Below are 15,101 nucleotides of genomic sequence, written 5' to 3' on the forward strand. Positions count from 1 at the left end.
AGGAGATATCTGAGAATATGCAGTGCTATAGGACACTGAACATCAACTCAGCCAAAAATTCTGCTTAACAAGAAAATATACCTTAGTAAGTCATGCCCCTTAGAGGGTGTATTATTTAATTTGGATGTTGGGGAATCCTCCCCATCTGGATGCAACTCAAGGCTAAATGTGTGTCAAGAACCAACTCCTTCTCTCCCTCCCAGCTGCCCTTGGATCCAAATCACCCCTATTTTCATTCATTTAACCCCTACCAAAATCAAGCCCTCCCATAGGGGTTGCCAAATTTTACTCACATTAACCCAGTTAAAATACCCTACTAATGGAGCAGGCCCTGTTTCTCCCAGTCCAGGTTAAAGAGAGGATATGGGCACAGTGGCTTCTTGGCATCCCACCTCAAGGAAGTATCACCCTTATTTATCAGAATCTCCTTGGTGATGATGTGGATAAAACACCTAGTTTGTGCACTGTGTTTTCTTGCACTGGGACAAGATCACAGGGTACCTTCCACTCCCTCCCCAGGTGGAGAGTTCTCTCTGGTTAATCCATGATCCCAAAATAACCGCTAAAAGCAGTTCTCCGTCGGAGGCTTAGTTTCTCAACTCTGAGACACACCACGCAAGGGTCTGGCCCTTGCTCACCACCCTCACACACCCTCCTCTGACCCACCACCCGTCTTAACTGAAAATTACCTCTCACTGAAGGACTTGAGGTTTTTCCAAGGCTCCAAGTTTTCTTGCCTCAGGACATTTATACTTGAGTGCTCTCATCTGGCCCTCCCCCTCCCCCTCATCCTTTTTTTTTTTTGCTTGTCTTTTTTGTCTTAGAGGGCATCTCACCATCTTCCTTATATGTTAGCTGCTGCTAGACTCTAATTCAATGGGAAAAGGCTCAGTCTTCTTTCTCTTACCACCCCGCATACTACCATGGAGCCTTCCAAAGAGCAGATGCTCAATTAATGTTTGAGGGGGAAACAAGTGAATAATTTATTATGATTTTATTTCTCCTACATTATTGAATAAACGAAGCAAGTTCAGGTGTATAACTTTTATTTTACAGAACAGCAAAATACAAGGAATAAGGGAAACCAAGAATTGACCATCTTTTACTTTTTTCTCTATTTTTTGATCCCAACTATTTTACTGCTAATTTCTTTCACATTTCTAAGGAAATGCCTATTACAATGCTATCTTTTCTTGTTCCAGGTCACTAAAAAAGATGGAAGGTTACCCTATTTGTTTAATAAAATGGCAAAACTATTACTCTTAAACTTCATAAACAGCATTAAGTATGTAACCAGTATCATTCATACACTTAGATTCTGAAGCTAATTAAACTTTTTTAAAGAAGAAGCAACATTTGAAAACCTTCAACAACAAAACATAAATCTGTAAGTTATTCTAATATGCTATTCACTGTGATCCCTCCAACACCACCTCAGTCCCTACACTACTGCAGGAAGGTGCTTCAGGTTTCACTACAGGTGGGAGAAGCCGCCCCGGAGGTCGGCCCCGGAATGCACACTGGCCACAGCACCAGTGAGAAGCATAGCTGCAAATCTGGCTTGGGCTCTCTCTTCCTCATCTCTCAAAGCCTCTTCATACAAGAGTGGGAAGGCACTGGGGACCGTATCATGAATCTTGGCCAAGAATTCAAGGACTTTCATCTTGCTGGTTTCAGCCAGGGCTCTCGGGCCCCACAGGAACTCATAGCGCGGAGGATCGCTGTTGGGCACCTGGCGGTACTCCAGGTACCTTTCCTGCACCAAATCTTTGGTGATGAGCTTCTTGGGCTCCCCATGGATGAAGTGCTTCTTTCCAGCATATATCCCCATCACATTGAGTACTTCCCAGATATCCTCCTCAGTGGCGCAGTTGCCCTTCATGAAGATCACACAGAGGACTGTCATAAGGAGGCCGGTCTTGGGCATGATCTCCTCACCCGTCATCCTGTCATCACTGGTGCGCTGAAATTTGCTGACAAGGGCATAGCAGTGCCTGGTGGGATCGACTTCCTTCACATCAATGCCAAAAGCCAGCACCATCAGCTCAGAGGCTCTCCTGAGGATCTCATGGAAGTGCTCCTTGTACTTTCCGATGACATGCTTCAGCATACCCTCCTTTGTAATGGGCTCTCTCATGTTATACTTGCGCAGCAGGAATTGCACCAACAGAATTGCCTTCTGGTCTGCAGCGGTTCTGCAGGAAAAATCAGTGCTGAGTGATGCCTGAGAGGTGCTTGGTTTTTCTTCATCTTGGCTCTTGGCACCTTCATCAGATCTTGTGCATGAAACACCTGCAGAAGTAGTGGTAGTGGATGGGGCTTTCCGAGACCCCTGGGATCTTCTATCTGACCCAGAAGCAGGGGAGCTCTGGAGATTACCACCAAGAGGAGGGGTGGGGGAGGAGAGAGACTCTTCTTCCTCTGCTGCAGGGGCCTGAGCATCTTGGAGACGCTGAGCCTCACTCCGGGCCTGGTGGCGTCTCTCACGGGCACGGCGCTTACTCTTTTGCCCCCGAGGCATGATGACACAGGTCAGGGCCAGCAGGCGGGAGTGTGGGCAGGAAGGCAGGCAATGAGGGCACCTGGGGGAGGGACAAGGAGATGCTGTGAGCACCTTCAGCGGGGAGATTTCTCCCTGGCTTTAACCAAGGCCACCTCTGCAGGTTTCTGTGAGGTCACTGCACTAGGACCCAAAGGGCTCCTTTTCTGATCAGCCTGTCCCCTGAGACCCCTGCAGAGAAGTCAGTGTGCCTTGGGCTGGCAGGTCTAGGCTCTGTGTGGTCCCCTCTATAATCCTCTCAGTTCACATTTAGGATCATTCTGTCAACTGTTGGCAGGGCCCGGCCGTCCTCCCCTTTACCGCTCTGAAGCTAAACTCCTTCCACCAATGGCCTTCCCTCCCTAAACCCCACCCCCCACCCCAGGAGGAAATGAGGGAGAGCCTTAGCGGGCCACCCCTGCTGGGGCCTTCCAGAGCTGACAACAGGAGCAGGGTTTGATGGGACCCCCCTTTGTTAGGGTTTTCAGTCGTCGCTCATGTCGCCACCCCCACCAGGCCAAGCCGCCCGCCCCCCCACCCCGGCCCCCGCCGGAGATTGACAGCCCTGCCCGGGGCCTCCCAGGGTGGACCACAGGGACAGAAAGTGTGTGTGCCGGGTTGAGCGTGCCTTCAGTCCGTGCTCAGTCTCCTCTCCTTGACGCCAAATAAAGCCTGGGATGTTTTCCTCTGTTGATCTGAGGCCACCAGCCTCAGATCAACGTCTTCATTCCCTGAGACCCCGAGACAGAACTGACAGTACGTTGGACCTAACTGTTAATGCCGCTAGCCTTTTAGCACGCGGCGAATTGGAGCGGGGGTTCTATGATGTCTCCTTTGCTTTAAGGAGGCATGTTCCTGCAATTCTAAGCATCCCCCTTTCACTCTCAGCATCTCCTCTCCCCTCCAGAGACCTGAGACCCTGGAGGTGGAAGTCAGTCAGTACCTCGTGGTGACAGCTCTGCCCTGGGTTTCCCAGGGGTGAAAGCGGGGGCGGGGCTCTGTGCGGGTCCCTCTGTTCTGGGGTGGGTTGTCCTCCTCTTGGCTGCTGCTTTAAAGGCTTCCTGGGAAATACTAACTCTCTGAAAGCTCTGAGCTGTTTCCCTGCAAACCTTGCAGAAAATGGATGAGTCCCAGGCTACATACCAGACGGGAAAGTTGCAGTATAAGGCGGGGTCCCAGGACACATGGTGGGCTGTAAAAGAAAAGGCACATTGGCCCATAGTGTTTGTTCGCCAGCCATACTTAGACTTTGCGGAACCTTCTACTCTAAAAGATCTACTTTCTGAGGAGAAGAGGCTAAGCTACAGGATTTTGTGAGACCTAGCTCTTTTATATTATCTAACATTGCTCAGTCCAGTGTGGTCACTTTTATTTTTTGACCCTCATTCATACTAAGAAATATATTTATATCTCTAACAAGTGTGTGTGTATATGCATTTTTTCATGAAAGAATACCTACCCTTGTTAAGTGTGATTCATTCTTTCCATTCCTTACGTTTGATCATAATATTAATTTTTTTAAAAGGTCAGTCCTGATCCTCTAAAGAGGTTTCAGGTGGTTATTGCACAGCCTCTGGACTCATTCTGTTTCAAACAACACCAAACTTTGGTGCCATCCTGGCCCGTGGGCTCTGAAATGCTGCCTCAGATTCCTTCAGTGAAGCAGTGGAGAGTCATGGTCCCAGAGCACAGTGGAAGAATCCAGGGCTCAACTTTAAAGACTTTTCTCCAGTCAATCCTGTCATCTGCCTCTCTTGCAGGCTACAGACCTGTCTCGAATTCAGGGCATCCCCCTACCTGCCCACACTCAGGTTCTAGTTCAACACAGACTTAGTCTCTCCCAGGGGGTTCTCATTTATGTTGCTTTGTTGTTGCTGGTATTGTTCTTTCATTCTCCCTTTTATAGTTTCTCCTGCATTGAGTTTAGTAAACAGCAGCCCAAGTCTGGTAGCCATCTTGGAAGCTACATATGAGGCAGTGTATTAGCATGTTCAGGCTGCTGTAACAAAATACCACAGGCTGGATGTCTTAACAACAGAAATTTATTTTCTCACAGTTCTAGAGGCTAGTAGTTCCCGATAGAGGTGCTGGCCGACTCAATTTCTGGTAAGAGCTCTCCTTCTGGCTTTTTGCTGTGTCCTCACAGGGACTCTTCTCTGTAAATACACAGAAAGAGAATGATATCTGGTGTCAATTCCTCTTCCTGTAATGACATCAGCCTTATTGGATTAGCGCCCCACCCTTATGACTTCATTTAACCTTAATAACCTCCCTAAAGACCCTGTCTCCAAATACAGTCACAGTGGTGGATTAGGGCTTCAGCATATGAATTTGCGGGGGGTGGGGAGGGCACAATTCAGTCCATACCATGTGGTAAATCTGTAAATAAGGAGAATTGGCATATTTACAATATTCTTTTCCCCATGAATAAACATAGTGTACTTCTTTATTTATTTGGGGTTTCTTTTTCTATCAGTACATTTTTATGGTTGTCTACAAAAAGATCATGTACATTTTTGTTAAGTTTCCTTTTAGGTAAGTGTTGCATGTTGCTGCTGTTGTTATGGGAGTATTTTCTATTAATTATTCTAATTAGCTATTGATTTTGTGTGGCTAGGCTCCTGATTTTGGTATAGTAATCTTATATACAACAGCTTTTGGAGTCTCTTGTTCATTTGAGTATTTTGTGCACTGGTTCCTTGGGATTTTCTAATTAGAGGGTTATATTGTTACCATTTATTATCTCTGTCTTTTCAATATTCCTTCCCCTTATTTATTTCAATATTCTTGTTCCTCTAGTTATGTATTCCAGCCCACTTTTAAACAGTAGATACAGTACCACAGTATCTGTGTCTTTGTCCTGACTTTGATGGGAATGCTTCTAACATTTCACATTTATCTAAGTTTGCTGTAGATTTTAGGAAATGAAAATTCTCTTCAAATGTTATTTTACTAAAGGCTTTTTACCATGGTGTTAAGTATTTTTTCAAAGGCTTTTTCTACACCCCTGGACATGATCAAATACATTTTATCCTCTAATCTATTAATATAGAGAAATTCCAGTTGACAGTTTTTTGTAATGTCATAATATCTTTGCATTTCTTGAAGTCAGCCTCTTTACTCACTGCTGTATTGGATATGCCATGAATTTATTTAGGATAGATGCCTCTATGTAAGTGAGCTTAGCTCAAGTGATTTTTTTTCTTGGGGTGTCATTATTTGGTCTCTGTATGAAGGTCAGCACACCTAATAAAATGAGTTTAGCAATTTCTCATCAACAGATTACTGGAGAAAGAAAATGTGGTATAAAGATATGATATTTATCATGAACATTTTCACTAGAGAAATTATTAATGGTATACAACCGTACAGAGAAGAGTAAAATGAACCCAATATACCTGACACTCAGAATCAACAATCATCAATAGTTAGAGGTTAAACATAATAGTTAGTGGTAAATATTAATCCAGTTAGCATTTGTTAGGTTTTTACTTCACAGATTTTGAAATTTCTAGACAAGGAATTTAAATAAATTTGAGTACTATTTTAAGAACTCTAATAGGAAAAATAGACAACATGCAAGACTAAATAAGTAATGTTATTAGAGAGAAGGAAACTATAAGAAAGAATCAAAACTAAATGCTAGAAATCAAAAATACAGTAAGAGAATTGAAAAAATACCTTTGACAGGCTCATTAGTAGATGTGACACATGTGAGGAAACAATCAGTAAATCTGAAGATAGGTGAATTGCACCTCCTCAATTGAATCAAAAAGAGAAACAAAGAAGAAAAAAATTAACAGAACACCCAAAAACCATGGGACAATATCAGAAGGTGTAATATACAGATAATTCCAATGCCAGACAGAGAAGAATGGGGGTAGAAATACATTTGAAACAATAGGCCAAGGACTTTCTAACATTAGTGACAGACACCAAAACATAGATCCAGACAGCTCAGAGAACACCAAGATAAATACCAAAACAAACAAACTACACCTGGGCATATCGTATTCACACTGCAGAAAACCAAAGGCAAAGACAACATTTTGAAGAAAGTTGGGGGTGGGAGAGACACGTCTCCTAAAGAGGAAGAAAAATAAAGATTATAGCAAACTCCTCATCAGAAAACATGCAAGCAAGAAGAGAGTGAAGTGAAATCCTTAAAATGTTGAAAGAAAAAGTATCAACTAGAATTCTGTATCCAACAAAATTAAAAAGAGAGAGAGAGAGAGAGAGAAGGGGAAATAAAGACTTTCTCAGTCAAACAAACAGACAAAAAAACCCTGAGTCAATTCATTGCCTCATAGGCCTCATAGTAGATCTACTGTGCAAGAAATGTTAAAATAAATTCATTATGTGGAAAGAAAATGATATAGGTCAGAAACTCGGATGAGTATAAAAAAGGAAAAGCATCAGAGAAGGAATAAATGGAGATAAAATGAAATCTTTAACTTTTGTCATTCTTAATTAATTTAAAAATGTTTGTTTTAAGCAGCAATAGTAACAATGGACTAGGTGATTGTAGCACATGGACAAGTGAAATAAACGAGAGCAATGCCACAAGAGACAGGAAGGAATTAGAAATCCTCTGTTACAAAGAATCGGCACTACATGTGAAACAATATGGTATTACTTGAGGGTGGATTAAGATTATTTAGAAATGTGTATTGTAAACCCTAGGAAAACCAGTGAAGAGGTTAAAGAAAAGTATGAATGATATATCAAGAAAAGAGATAAAATAGAATCATATAAAATGCCCAGTTAATACCAGAGAGCATAAGAAAAGGATATAAAAAAGAGAAAATGCAACAAATAGAAAACAGTTACACAAATAGTAGATTTTAGTAAAACTATTGATATATCAATAATCACTTTAAATGTGAATACTCTAAAACACGAGTTAGAAGGCAGAAATTGTCACAGTGGATAAAAAATAAATTAAAAAAGACTCAACTATATGCTATCTATGAGAAACCCATTTGTGTATCAAGACTCTGATAGGTTAAAAGCAAAAGGATGAGGGATTTTAGTACAGTGAAACTCTTCTCTATGATACTGTAATGGGGGATACATAACATTATACATCTGTCAAAATCTATAAGGTCTATACAACACAGAGAGTGACCCTAATGTAAACTATGGACTTTAGTTAATGATAATATATTAATATTAGTTTATTAATTGTAACAAATGTACCACACTTAATGCAAGATGTCAGTAATAGGGAAAACTGTGTGTGTGTGTGTCAGGGTGGGGGTATATGGGAACTAGTGCTTTCGGCTCAATATTTCTGTAAGTCTAAAACTGCTCTAAAAATAATGTCTATTAATTAAAACGAGAGCAAGGAAAATTCACATACATGGTAGACACATAACCAGCTTACTGTAATTGGAATAAATCTATATTGTAATTGAACTAAAGCACTCAAGCAAGAGTCAGCTACAGGAAAAGAAGGAGTCTTTAGATGATGTGATGGATTATCTTGTTAAGAACATACCTCTAAACTGTCTGGTAGATTTCTTTTATCTTCAGCTGACCAAGTCTCAGAATGCTGAGAACCAAGGTGCAGGGAAAGACAGGGCCAGCCAAGAAGCTTAGCAACCTGAGGGCAAAGCGCGTTAAACTTGTTCCTTTCACCAGTACATGGTGCAGCCAGCCAGATGACACCTTCTGTTATGCTGAAATTAACCTGTTAGGCAAATCTGTATTGAGGAAGCAGGAAGCTAGAAAATGCACCCTTACTTGTGGTCATTTTCAGCTGAATAAAGAACTTTAAGGTTTCTGACATTAACAGATAAATTCTTTTGTTTACTTGGCTGGTGAAAAAAGAATGGTAGACTTGTCAGAGCCTAGCCAGAACTAACTAAAAGTTCAAGTGCACTTATGGTCTCATTATGTGGCCGTTGTGTTGCTACTGTTAATGTATGTTTCTATTAAATAGAAACACATTCATGGGGGCTGTGGTATGAACTAGTATCTGCTCTGACTTTGTTTGAATGGGACTCATCACTGGTTTGTCTCATGATGCATGCTTGTCTAACTTTATTTTAGTTTCTTATATCTCGGTTAGGCATTTCACCTTTGAATTCAACAAAATGCACTTCAGAGTAGACTGCTTAAAAAAAAGTAGAGGGATAGAGACAGATATACCATGATAACAGTAGTCAAAAAAAGCTAAAGTAGCTATATAAATTTCAGCCAAAGCAGATTTCAGAACAAGGAATAATATCAGGGATGTGAAGAGACATGATGTAATAATAAAAGGATCAATTATCCAAGAATGTATTACAACCTCAAACATATATGCACCTAACAACAGAGCATCACAGTACATGAGGCAAAAACTGATTGAACTGAAAGAAGAAATAAACAGTCATAGTTGCAGGCATCAACACTTCTGTGTCAGTAATTGATAGATGAAGAAGTCAGAACATCATTACAAATATATAGATGGCATGAGCAATCCTAACAATCAGCTTGACCTAATTGACATACACTACTCCATCCAACAACAACAGCAGAATACACATTCTTCTCAAGCTCACATGTGACATTCACCAAGCTAGACCACATTTTCTTTTTCTTTCTTTTTTAAAATTTTAAAAAAATTTTTATTGGAGTATAGTTGATTTACAATGTTGTGTTAGTTTCAGGTCTACAACAAAGTGAATCTGTTATACATATACATGTATCCACTCTTTTTTAGATTCTTTTCCCATATAGGCCATTACAGAGTGTTGAGTAGAGTTCCCTGTGCTATACAGTATACACACTACTATACACAAAATAGATAACTAATAAGGGCCTACTGTATACACCACATTTTCATCCATATCTCTGTCCATAAAACACCATTAAACACACCTTAACAAATTTAAAAGAATACAAATCATACAAAGTATGTTCTCAGATCATAGCAGACATTAGAAATCAATAACAGAAATATATCTGGAAAGTTCCCAAATATTTATAACTTAAACAATACACTTATAAATAACCCATAAATCAAAGATTTCTTCGTTAAAATTTATATCAAAGATTTCTTCTTTAAAATTAAAATTTCTCTTGAAATCTAAAAATTTCTTGAAATAAGTGAAAATGAAAATACAGATTACCAGAATTTGTGGATTGCTACTAAACTACTGCCTAGAGAGAAATTTAGAGGATTAAATGCAAATATTAGAAAAAAAAGAAAGCTCTAATGCAAATAACCTAAGAGCCCACCTTAGGAAACTAGAGAAAAAAGAGCAAATTAAACGTAAAATGAGCAGAAGAAAGGAAATAATAAAAAATAATTATAAATAAATGAAATTTTAAAATAGGAAAACAGTAGAGAAAATCCATAAAATCCTCAATGACATCAATAAACTTGGTAAGTCACTAGCCAGGATAACCAAGAAAGAAAATAGAGAAGACATCAGCTACCAATATCAGGAATAAAAGAGGGATCACCACTCCGGATCCCAGAGACATTAAAAGGATTTTTATCAAAATGGAATGTTATGAACAGCTCTATGTCCACAAATTTGATAAAGATGAAATGGATTAGCTCCTTGAAAGGCACAAACTACCTAAACTCATTTAAATTGAAATAGATAGTCTGAAGAGCCTTACGCCTATGAAAGAAATTTAATTAATAGTTAAAAACCTTCTAAATAAAGGAATCTTTAGGCCCAGATAGTTTCATTGATGAATTCCATTAAATATTTAAGGATGAAATAATACAAATCATCTGCAATCTTTTTCAGAAAATAGAAGAAGAGAGAAGCACTCTCAGTTTTTTTTATGAGGCCAGCATCACCCTAAGCCCAAAGCCAGATAAATATATTACTGGAGAAGAAAACTGCAGACAAATATCTCTTATGAACATAGACAAAAAAATCCTTAACAAAATAATAGCAAATGGAATTCAGCTGTATGTAAAAGGAGTAATACATTATTACCAAGTAGGGCTCATTTCCAGAATTCAAGCCTAATATAACATTTATAAATCAATTAGTGATTTTATCAGGTAATAGACTGAATAAGAAAAATGTTATCATATCAATAGATGTAGAAAAATAATTTGAAATTTTTAATACCCATTTAGGATAAAAACTTTAAAAAGTAGGTTTAGACGGGAATTTCCGTAACCTGATAAAGGGTACATAAAACCTATAGCTAACCTTATACCTAATAATGAGGGAGTGAATGCTTTCCCCTTAAGACTGGAAATGAAACAAAGATGTCCTCTCATTACTCCAGTTCAATATCATGATGGAAGTCCTATCCAGTGCAAGACAAACAATAACAAATAGATAAAAGGTATACAGATAGGAAAGGGATAAATTAAAATTATATATTTTTTGCAGAGGAAATGATTGTCTATGTAGAAAGCCACAAAGAATCTATAAAGAAAGCTTCCTGGAACTAATAACTGAGTATAATTGCTTTACCATATACCAGCAATTAACAATTGAAATTAGAAGTTTAAAAAAGCAAAAACATTTACCAATGCAAAAAAATGAAATACTTAAATATAAATCTAACAAAATATATACCAAATCGATTTGTGGAAAACTACAAAACACTTACCAAGAGGATCTAAATAAATGGAGAAATATTCTCTGTTAATGAATTGATAGACTCACCATCATTAAGATGTGAATTATTTCTAACTTAATCTATACATTTAATGCAGTCCCAATCAAAATCCCAGCAACTTCTTTGTAGATATTAAAAAAAAAAAAAACTGATTCTAATATTTATATGGAGTGGCAAAGGTCCTAGAAGAGCCAACACAATGTTGAAAAAGAAGACTGAAGTTTGAAGATTCACAGTACCCTATTTCAAGGCTTAAAATAAAGCTGTAGCAATCAAGACAACATAGTATTGGTGAAAGAATAGACAAATAGATCGTTGAACCAGAGAATTGAGAGCCCAGAAATAGTCCCACACAAATATAGTCAACTAACTGTCGACAAAGGTGCAAAGGCAAATATCAATAAGTGAAAAATAATTTTTTTCACCAAGTAGTGCTAGAGCAATGGATGTTCATATGGGAAAAAATGAACTTAGTCACAAACCTCACACCTTACACAAAAATTAACTCAAAATAGAGTATATATCCAAATGTAAACTGCAAAACTATGTAACTTCTGGAAGAAAATACAGGAGAAAATCTATGACTTTGGATGTGGTGATGAGTTTTAGATACAATAGCAAAAGCACAATCTATAAAAGAAAAAATCTTATAAGTTGGACTTTATTAAAATTAAAAAGTTTTGCTCTGTGAAAGATACTGTTAAGAGAATGAAAAACTAAGCCACAAATTGAGAGAAAATATTTGCAAATCACATATCTGATAAATGACTTGTATTTGAATGTACAAAGAACTCTTAAAACTCAACAATAATAAAACAAGGAACCAGTAGTGATTTAAATGGTGTCTCTAAAAAGAGACTGTTGAAACCTATGAATGTGACCTTATTTGGAAAAAGTCTTTGCAGATGTAATTAAGTTAAAGATCTCAAGATGTGATCATCCTGGATTAAGGATGATCTACCCAAGGACAGGTCCCATAAGAGAAAGACAGAGGAAGAATTGAGACACAGACACAGAGGGGAAAGGCATGTGAATATGGAGGTGTAGGCAGAGATTGGAGAGATGTATTTACAAGCCAAGGAACATCCAAGAATTGCTGGGTAGTTACCAGAAGGTAGGAGAAAGGTCTGGAAATGGATCTTCCCTTAGAGCCTCCAGAAGGAACCAACTCTTTTGACAGCTTGATTTCAGACTTCTGGCCGTCATAACTGTGAGAGAATAAACTCCGTTTGTTGTAAGCCTCCCAGTTTGTGTTATTACAGATGTTGTACAAAAATAATACATTACCTTATTTTAAAAGTGGACAAAAGATCTCAACAGATATCTCACAAAAGAAGATAGACAGATGATAAATAGACATATGAAAGGATGCACAACACAATTTGGCATTAAGGAAATGCAAGTTAAAACAACAATTTTTTACCAGTGCACACCTACTGAAAGGCTAGCAAGGATGCATTTGGATCTCTCACACATTGATGTTGAAAATGCAAAATGGTGCAGCTATTTTGGAAACAGTTTAGCAGTTTCTTAAAAAGCTAAACATGTTTTCTGATACAATCCAGAAATTGTGCTCCTGTTTATCCAATTGAATTGAAAACTTAATGTCAACACAAATAACTGCACATAAATGCTTATAACAGCATTATCCATAATTACCTTACCAAAAACCAAGATGCCTTTAGTAGGTGAGTGAATAAATAATCTGTGGTACATACATACAATGGAATACTATTCAACAATAAAAAGTAATAAACTATCAACTCCTAATTCACGGGATAACATGGATGAACCTTAAATGCACATTGCTAAGCAAAAGAGGCCAGTCTGAAAATGCTACATACTATATGATTCCATTTGTAAGATATTCTGGAAAAGACACAACAAAAGAGACAAAAAAGAGGCCAGTAGTTTCTAGACATTTTTTTGTCGGGGGGGAAGTGGTTGAACAAATGAAGTACAGGGGATTTTTTAGAATAGTAAAACTATCTTTATGATATTGTAATGATGGATATGAGACACTATGCATTTTTTAAATCCCATAGAACATTAGAGAACAAAGAGTGAACCTTCACGTATGCAAATAAAAAATCAATTCAGAGATCTAGGTATCCCAGGATGGAATGCAGATTATGACAAAAAAAAAAAAAATCTAGCTGTTTTTACAAACGTATGAAATAACATCAATGAAGAGTATGTGGCGCAGTGGTTGAGAATCTGCCTGCCAATGCAGGGGACACGGGTTCGCGCCCTGGTCTGGGAAGATCCCACATGCCGCGGAGCAACTGGGCCCGTGAGCCACAACTACTGAGCCTGCGCGTCTGGAGCCTGTGCTCCGCAACAAGAGAGGCCGTGATAGTGAGAGGCCCACGCACCGCGATGAAGAGTGGCCCCCGCTCGCCGCAACTAGAGAGACCCCTCGCACAGAAACGAAGACCCAACACAGCCAAAAATAAATAAATAAATAGAGTATGGGGAAAAGGAGTGCTGACCTAAGTAACTCTGGAAATGAGTGGATACTGTAAGACTAAAGAAAAAAGGAACTGTATATAGATACTGTATTCTAGTTGGTAAGGTTCTCAGAAGAGTATGAACTAACAATCGGAAATCAATATACGTGTTTACTGGGATTGAGTAAATAAGTATACGGATAGTTGGAGCCAATTTTCTCACAGAGGTAAGCAGTGGGAAAGGCTAGAATGAATCAACGTGATACTAGATTAGAGTTGGAGACATCAGTATGACTCATGTGTATCTTAATATAGATACAAATGGACAGATGTATAAATAATTATAGATGTATATGGGTACATGGGCTAGTATACAGACATTTTCTAAGCTCTATCTTTTTTTTTTTTTTTTTTTTTATTTATTATTTATTTTCGTCTGTGTTGGGTCTTCATTTCTGTGCGAGAGCTTTCTCTAGTTGCGGTGAGCGGGGGCCACTCTTCATCGCGATGCGCGGGCCTCTCACTATCGCTGCCTCTCTTGTTGCGGAGCACAGGCTCCAGACGCGCAGGCTCAGCAGTTGTGGCTCACAGGCCTAGTTGCTCCGCGGCATGTGGGATCTTCCCAGACCAGGGCTCGAACCCGTGTCCCCCGCATTGGCAGGCAGATTCTCAGCCACTGCGCCACCAGGGAAGCCCCTAAGCTCTATCTTTTGAGAGGGCTTAAAAGCAACAAGACTCTAATAGCAAGGGAACAACATGAGTGGGAAAATAAACCTAATACTGTATTATAGCCCAAAGTATAAAATAAATACCCATGAGTCTACATTGCTATATACAAGTGACTGAATGAATAAATAAATCAGAGAGAATAGAAAAATCTTATGTAGAGAATAATCCCAAATAATTTATATAGCTACTCCACCCTCAAGGAGGTGGGGCATAACTCCCCACCCCTTAAGTGTGGGCTGAACATAGTGACTTCTTTCCAAAGGGTACTGTATGGAAAGGAGGAGGAAAGAGTAACTGTACAGTGGAGAAACTTGACAAACACTACCTTAGGTAGGTGAACAAGGTGGTATCATCAGTTGTTAAGTCATGTTGATAGTGTGCCCTTGATATAATGTGATGAAAATGGCACTTTATTCCTGAGGCCTTCCTCATAAGAACCCATAATGCCAGTCTAATCATGAGAAAAATATCAAAGACATCCCAATAGAGGGGACCTTCTGCAAAATACTTGACAAATGCTCCTCCAAATTGTCAAGATCATCAAAAATAAGGAAAGTCTGATAAACTGTCACAGTCTAGAGGAGCCTAGGAGAAGTGATGTCTAAATGTAATGTGCTATTGTGGGTGGGATCTTGGTCCAGAAAAAGGACATTAGGAAAAAAATGAAGGAAAACTGAATGAAGTATGGACTTTTGCTACTAGTAAGGTATCAATATTGGTTCAATAGTTGTGACAAATTTATCATACTAATGTAAGATATTAAGAATAGGGGAGAGTGAGTGCTGTGTATAAGGGAA

At 38.9% G+C, this 15,101-nt stretch overlaps 1 protein-coding gene across 1 annotated transcript; it reads right to left on the reverse strand.

Moving 5' to 3' along the window:
* Positions 1-1,474: 1,474 nt before the first annotated feature.
* LOC137756254 (melanoma-associated antigen B10-like) lies at positions 1,475-2,521 on the reverse strand. Its single transcript, XM_068532587.1, has one exon. It carries the CDS (start codon positions 2,519-2,521, stop codon positions 1,475-1,477), a length of 1,047 nt encoding a protein of 348 aa, XP_068388688.1.
* Between the last annotated feature and the right edge of the window lie 12,580 nt (positions 2,522-15,101).

The sequence above is a fragment of the Eschrichtius robustus genome, chromosome X (genome assembly GCF_028021215.1).
Source record: "Eschrichtius robustus isolate mEscRob2 chromosome X, mEscRob2.pri, whole genome shotgun sequence".
NCBI classification, from domain to species: Eukaryota; Metazoa; Chordata; class Mammalia; order Artiodactyla; family Eschrichtiidae; genus Eschrichtius; species Eschrichtius robustus.

Coding starts and splice junctions, on each gene's coding strand:
- LOC137756254 (XM_068532587.1), bottom strand. CDS start 2,521: ATGCCTCGGGGGCAAAAGAGTAAGCGCCGTGCCCGTGAGAGACGCCAC.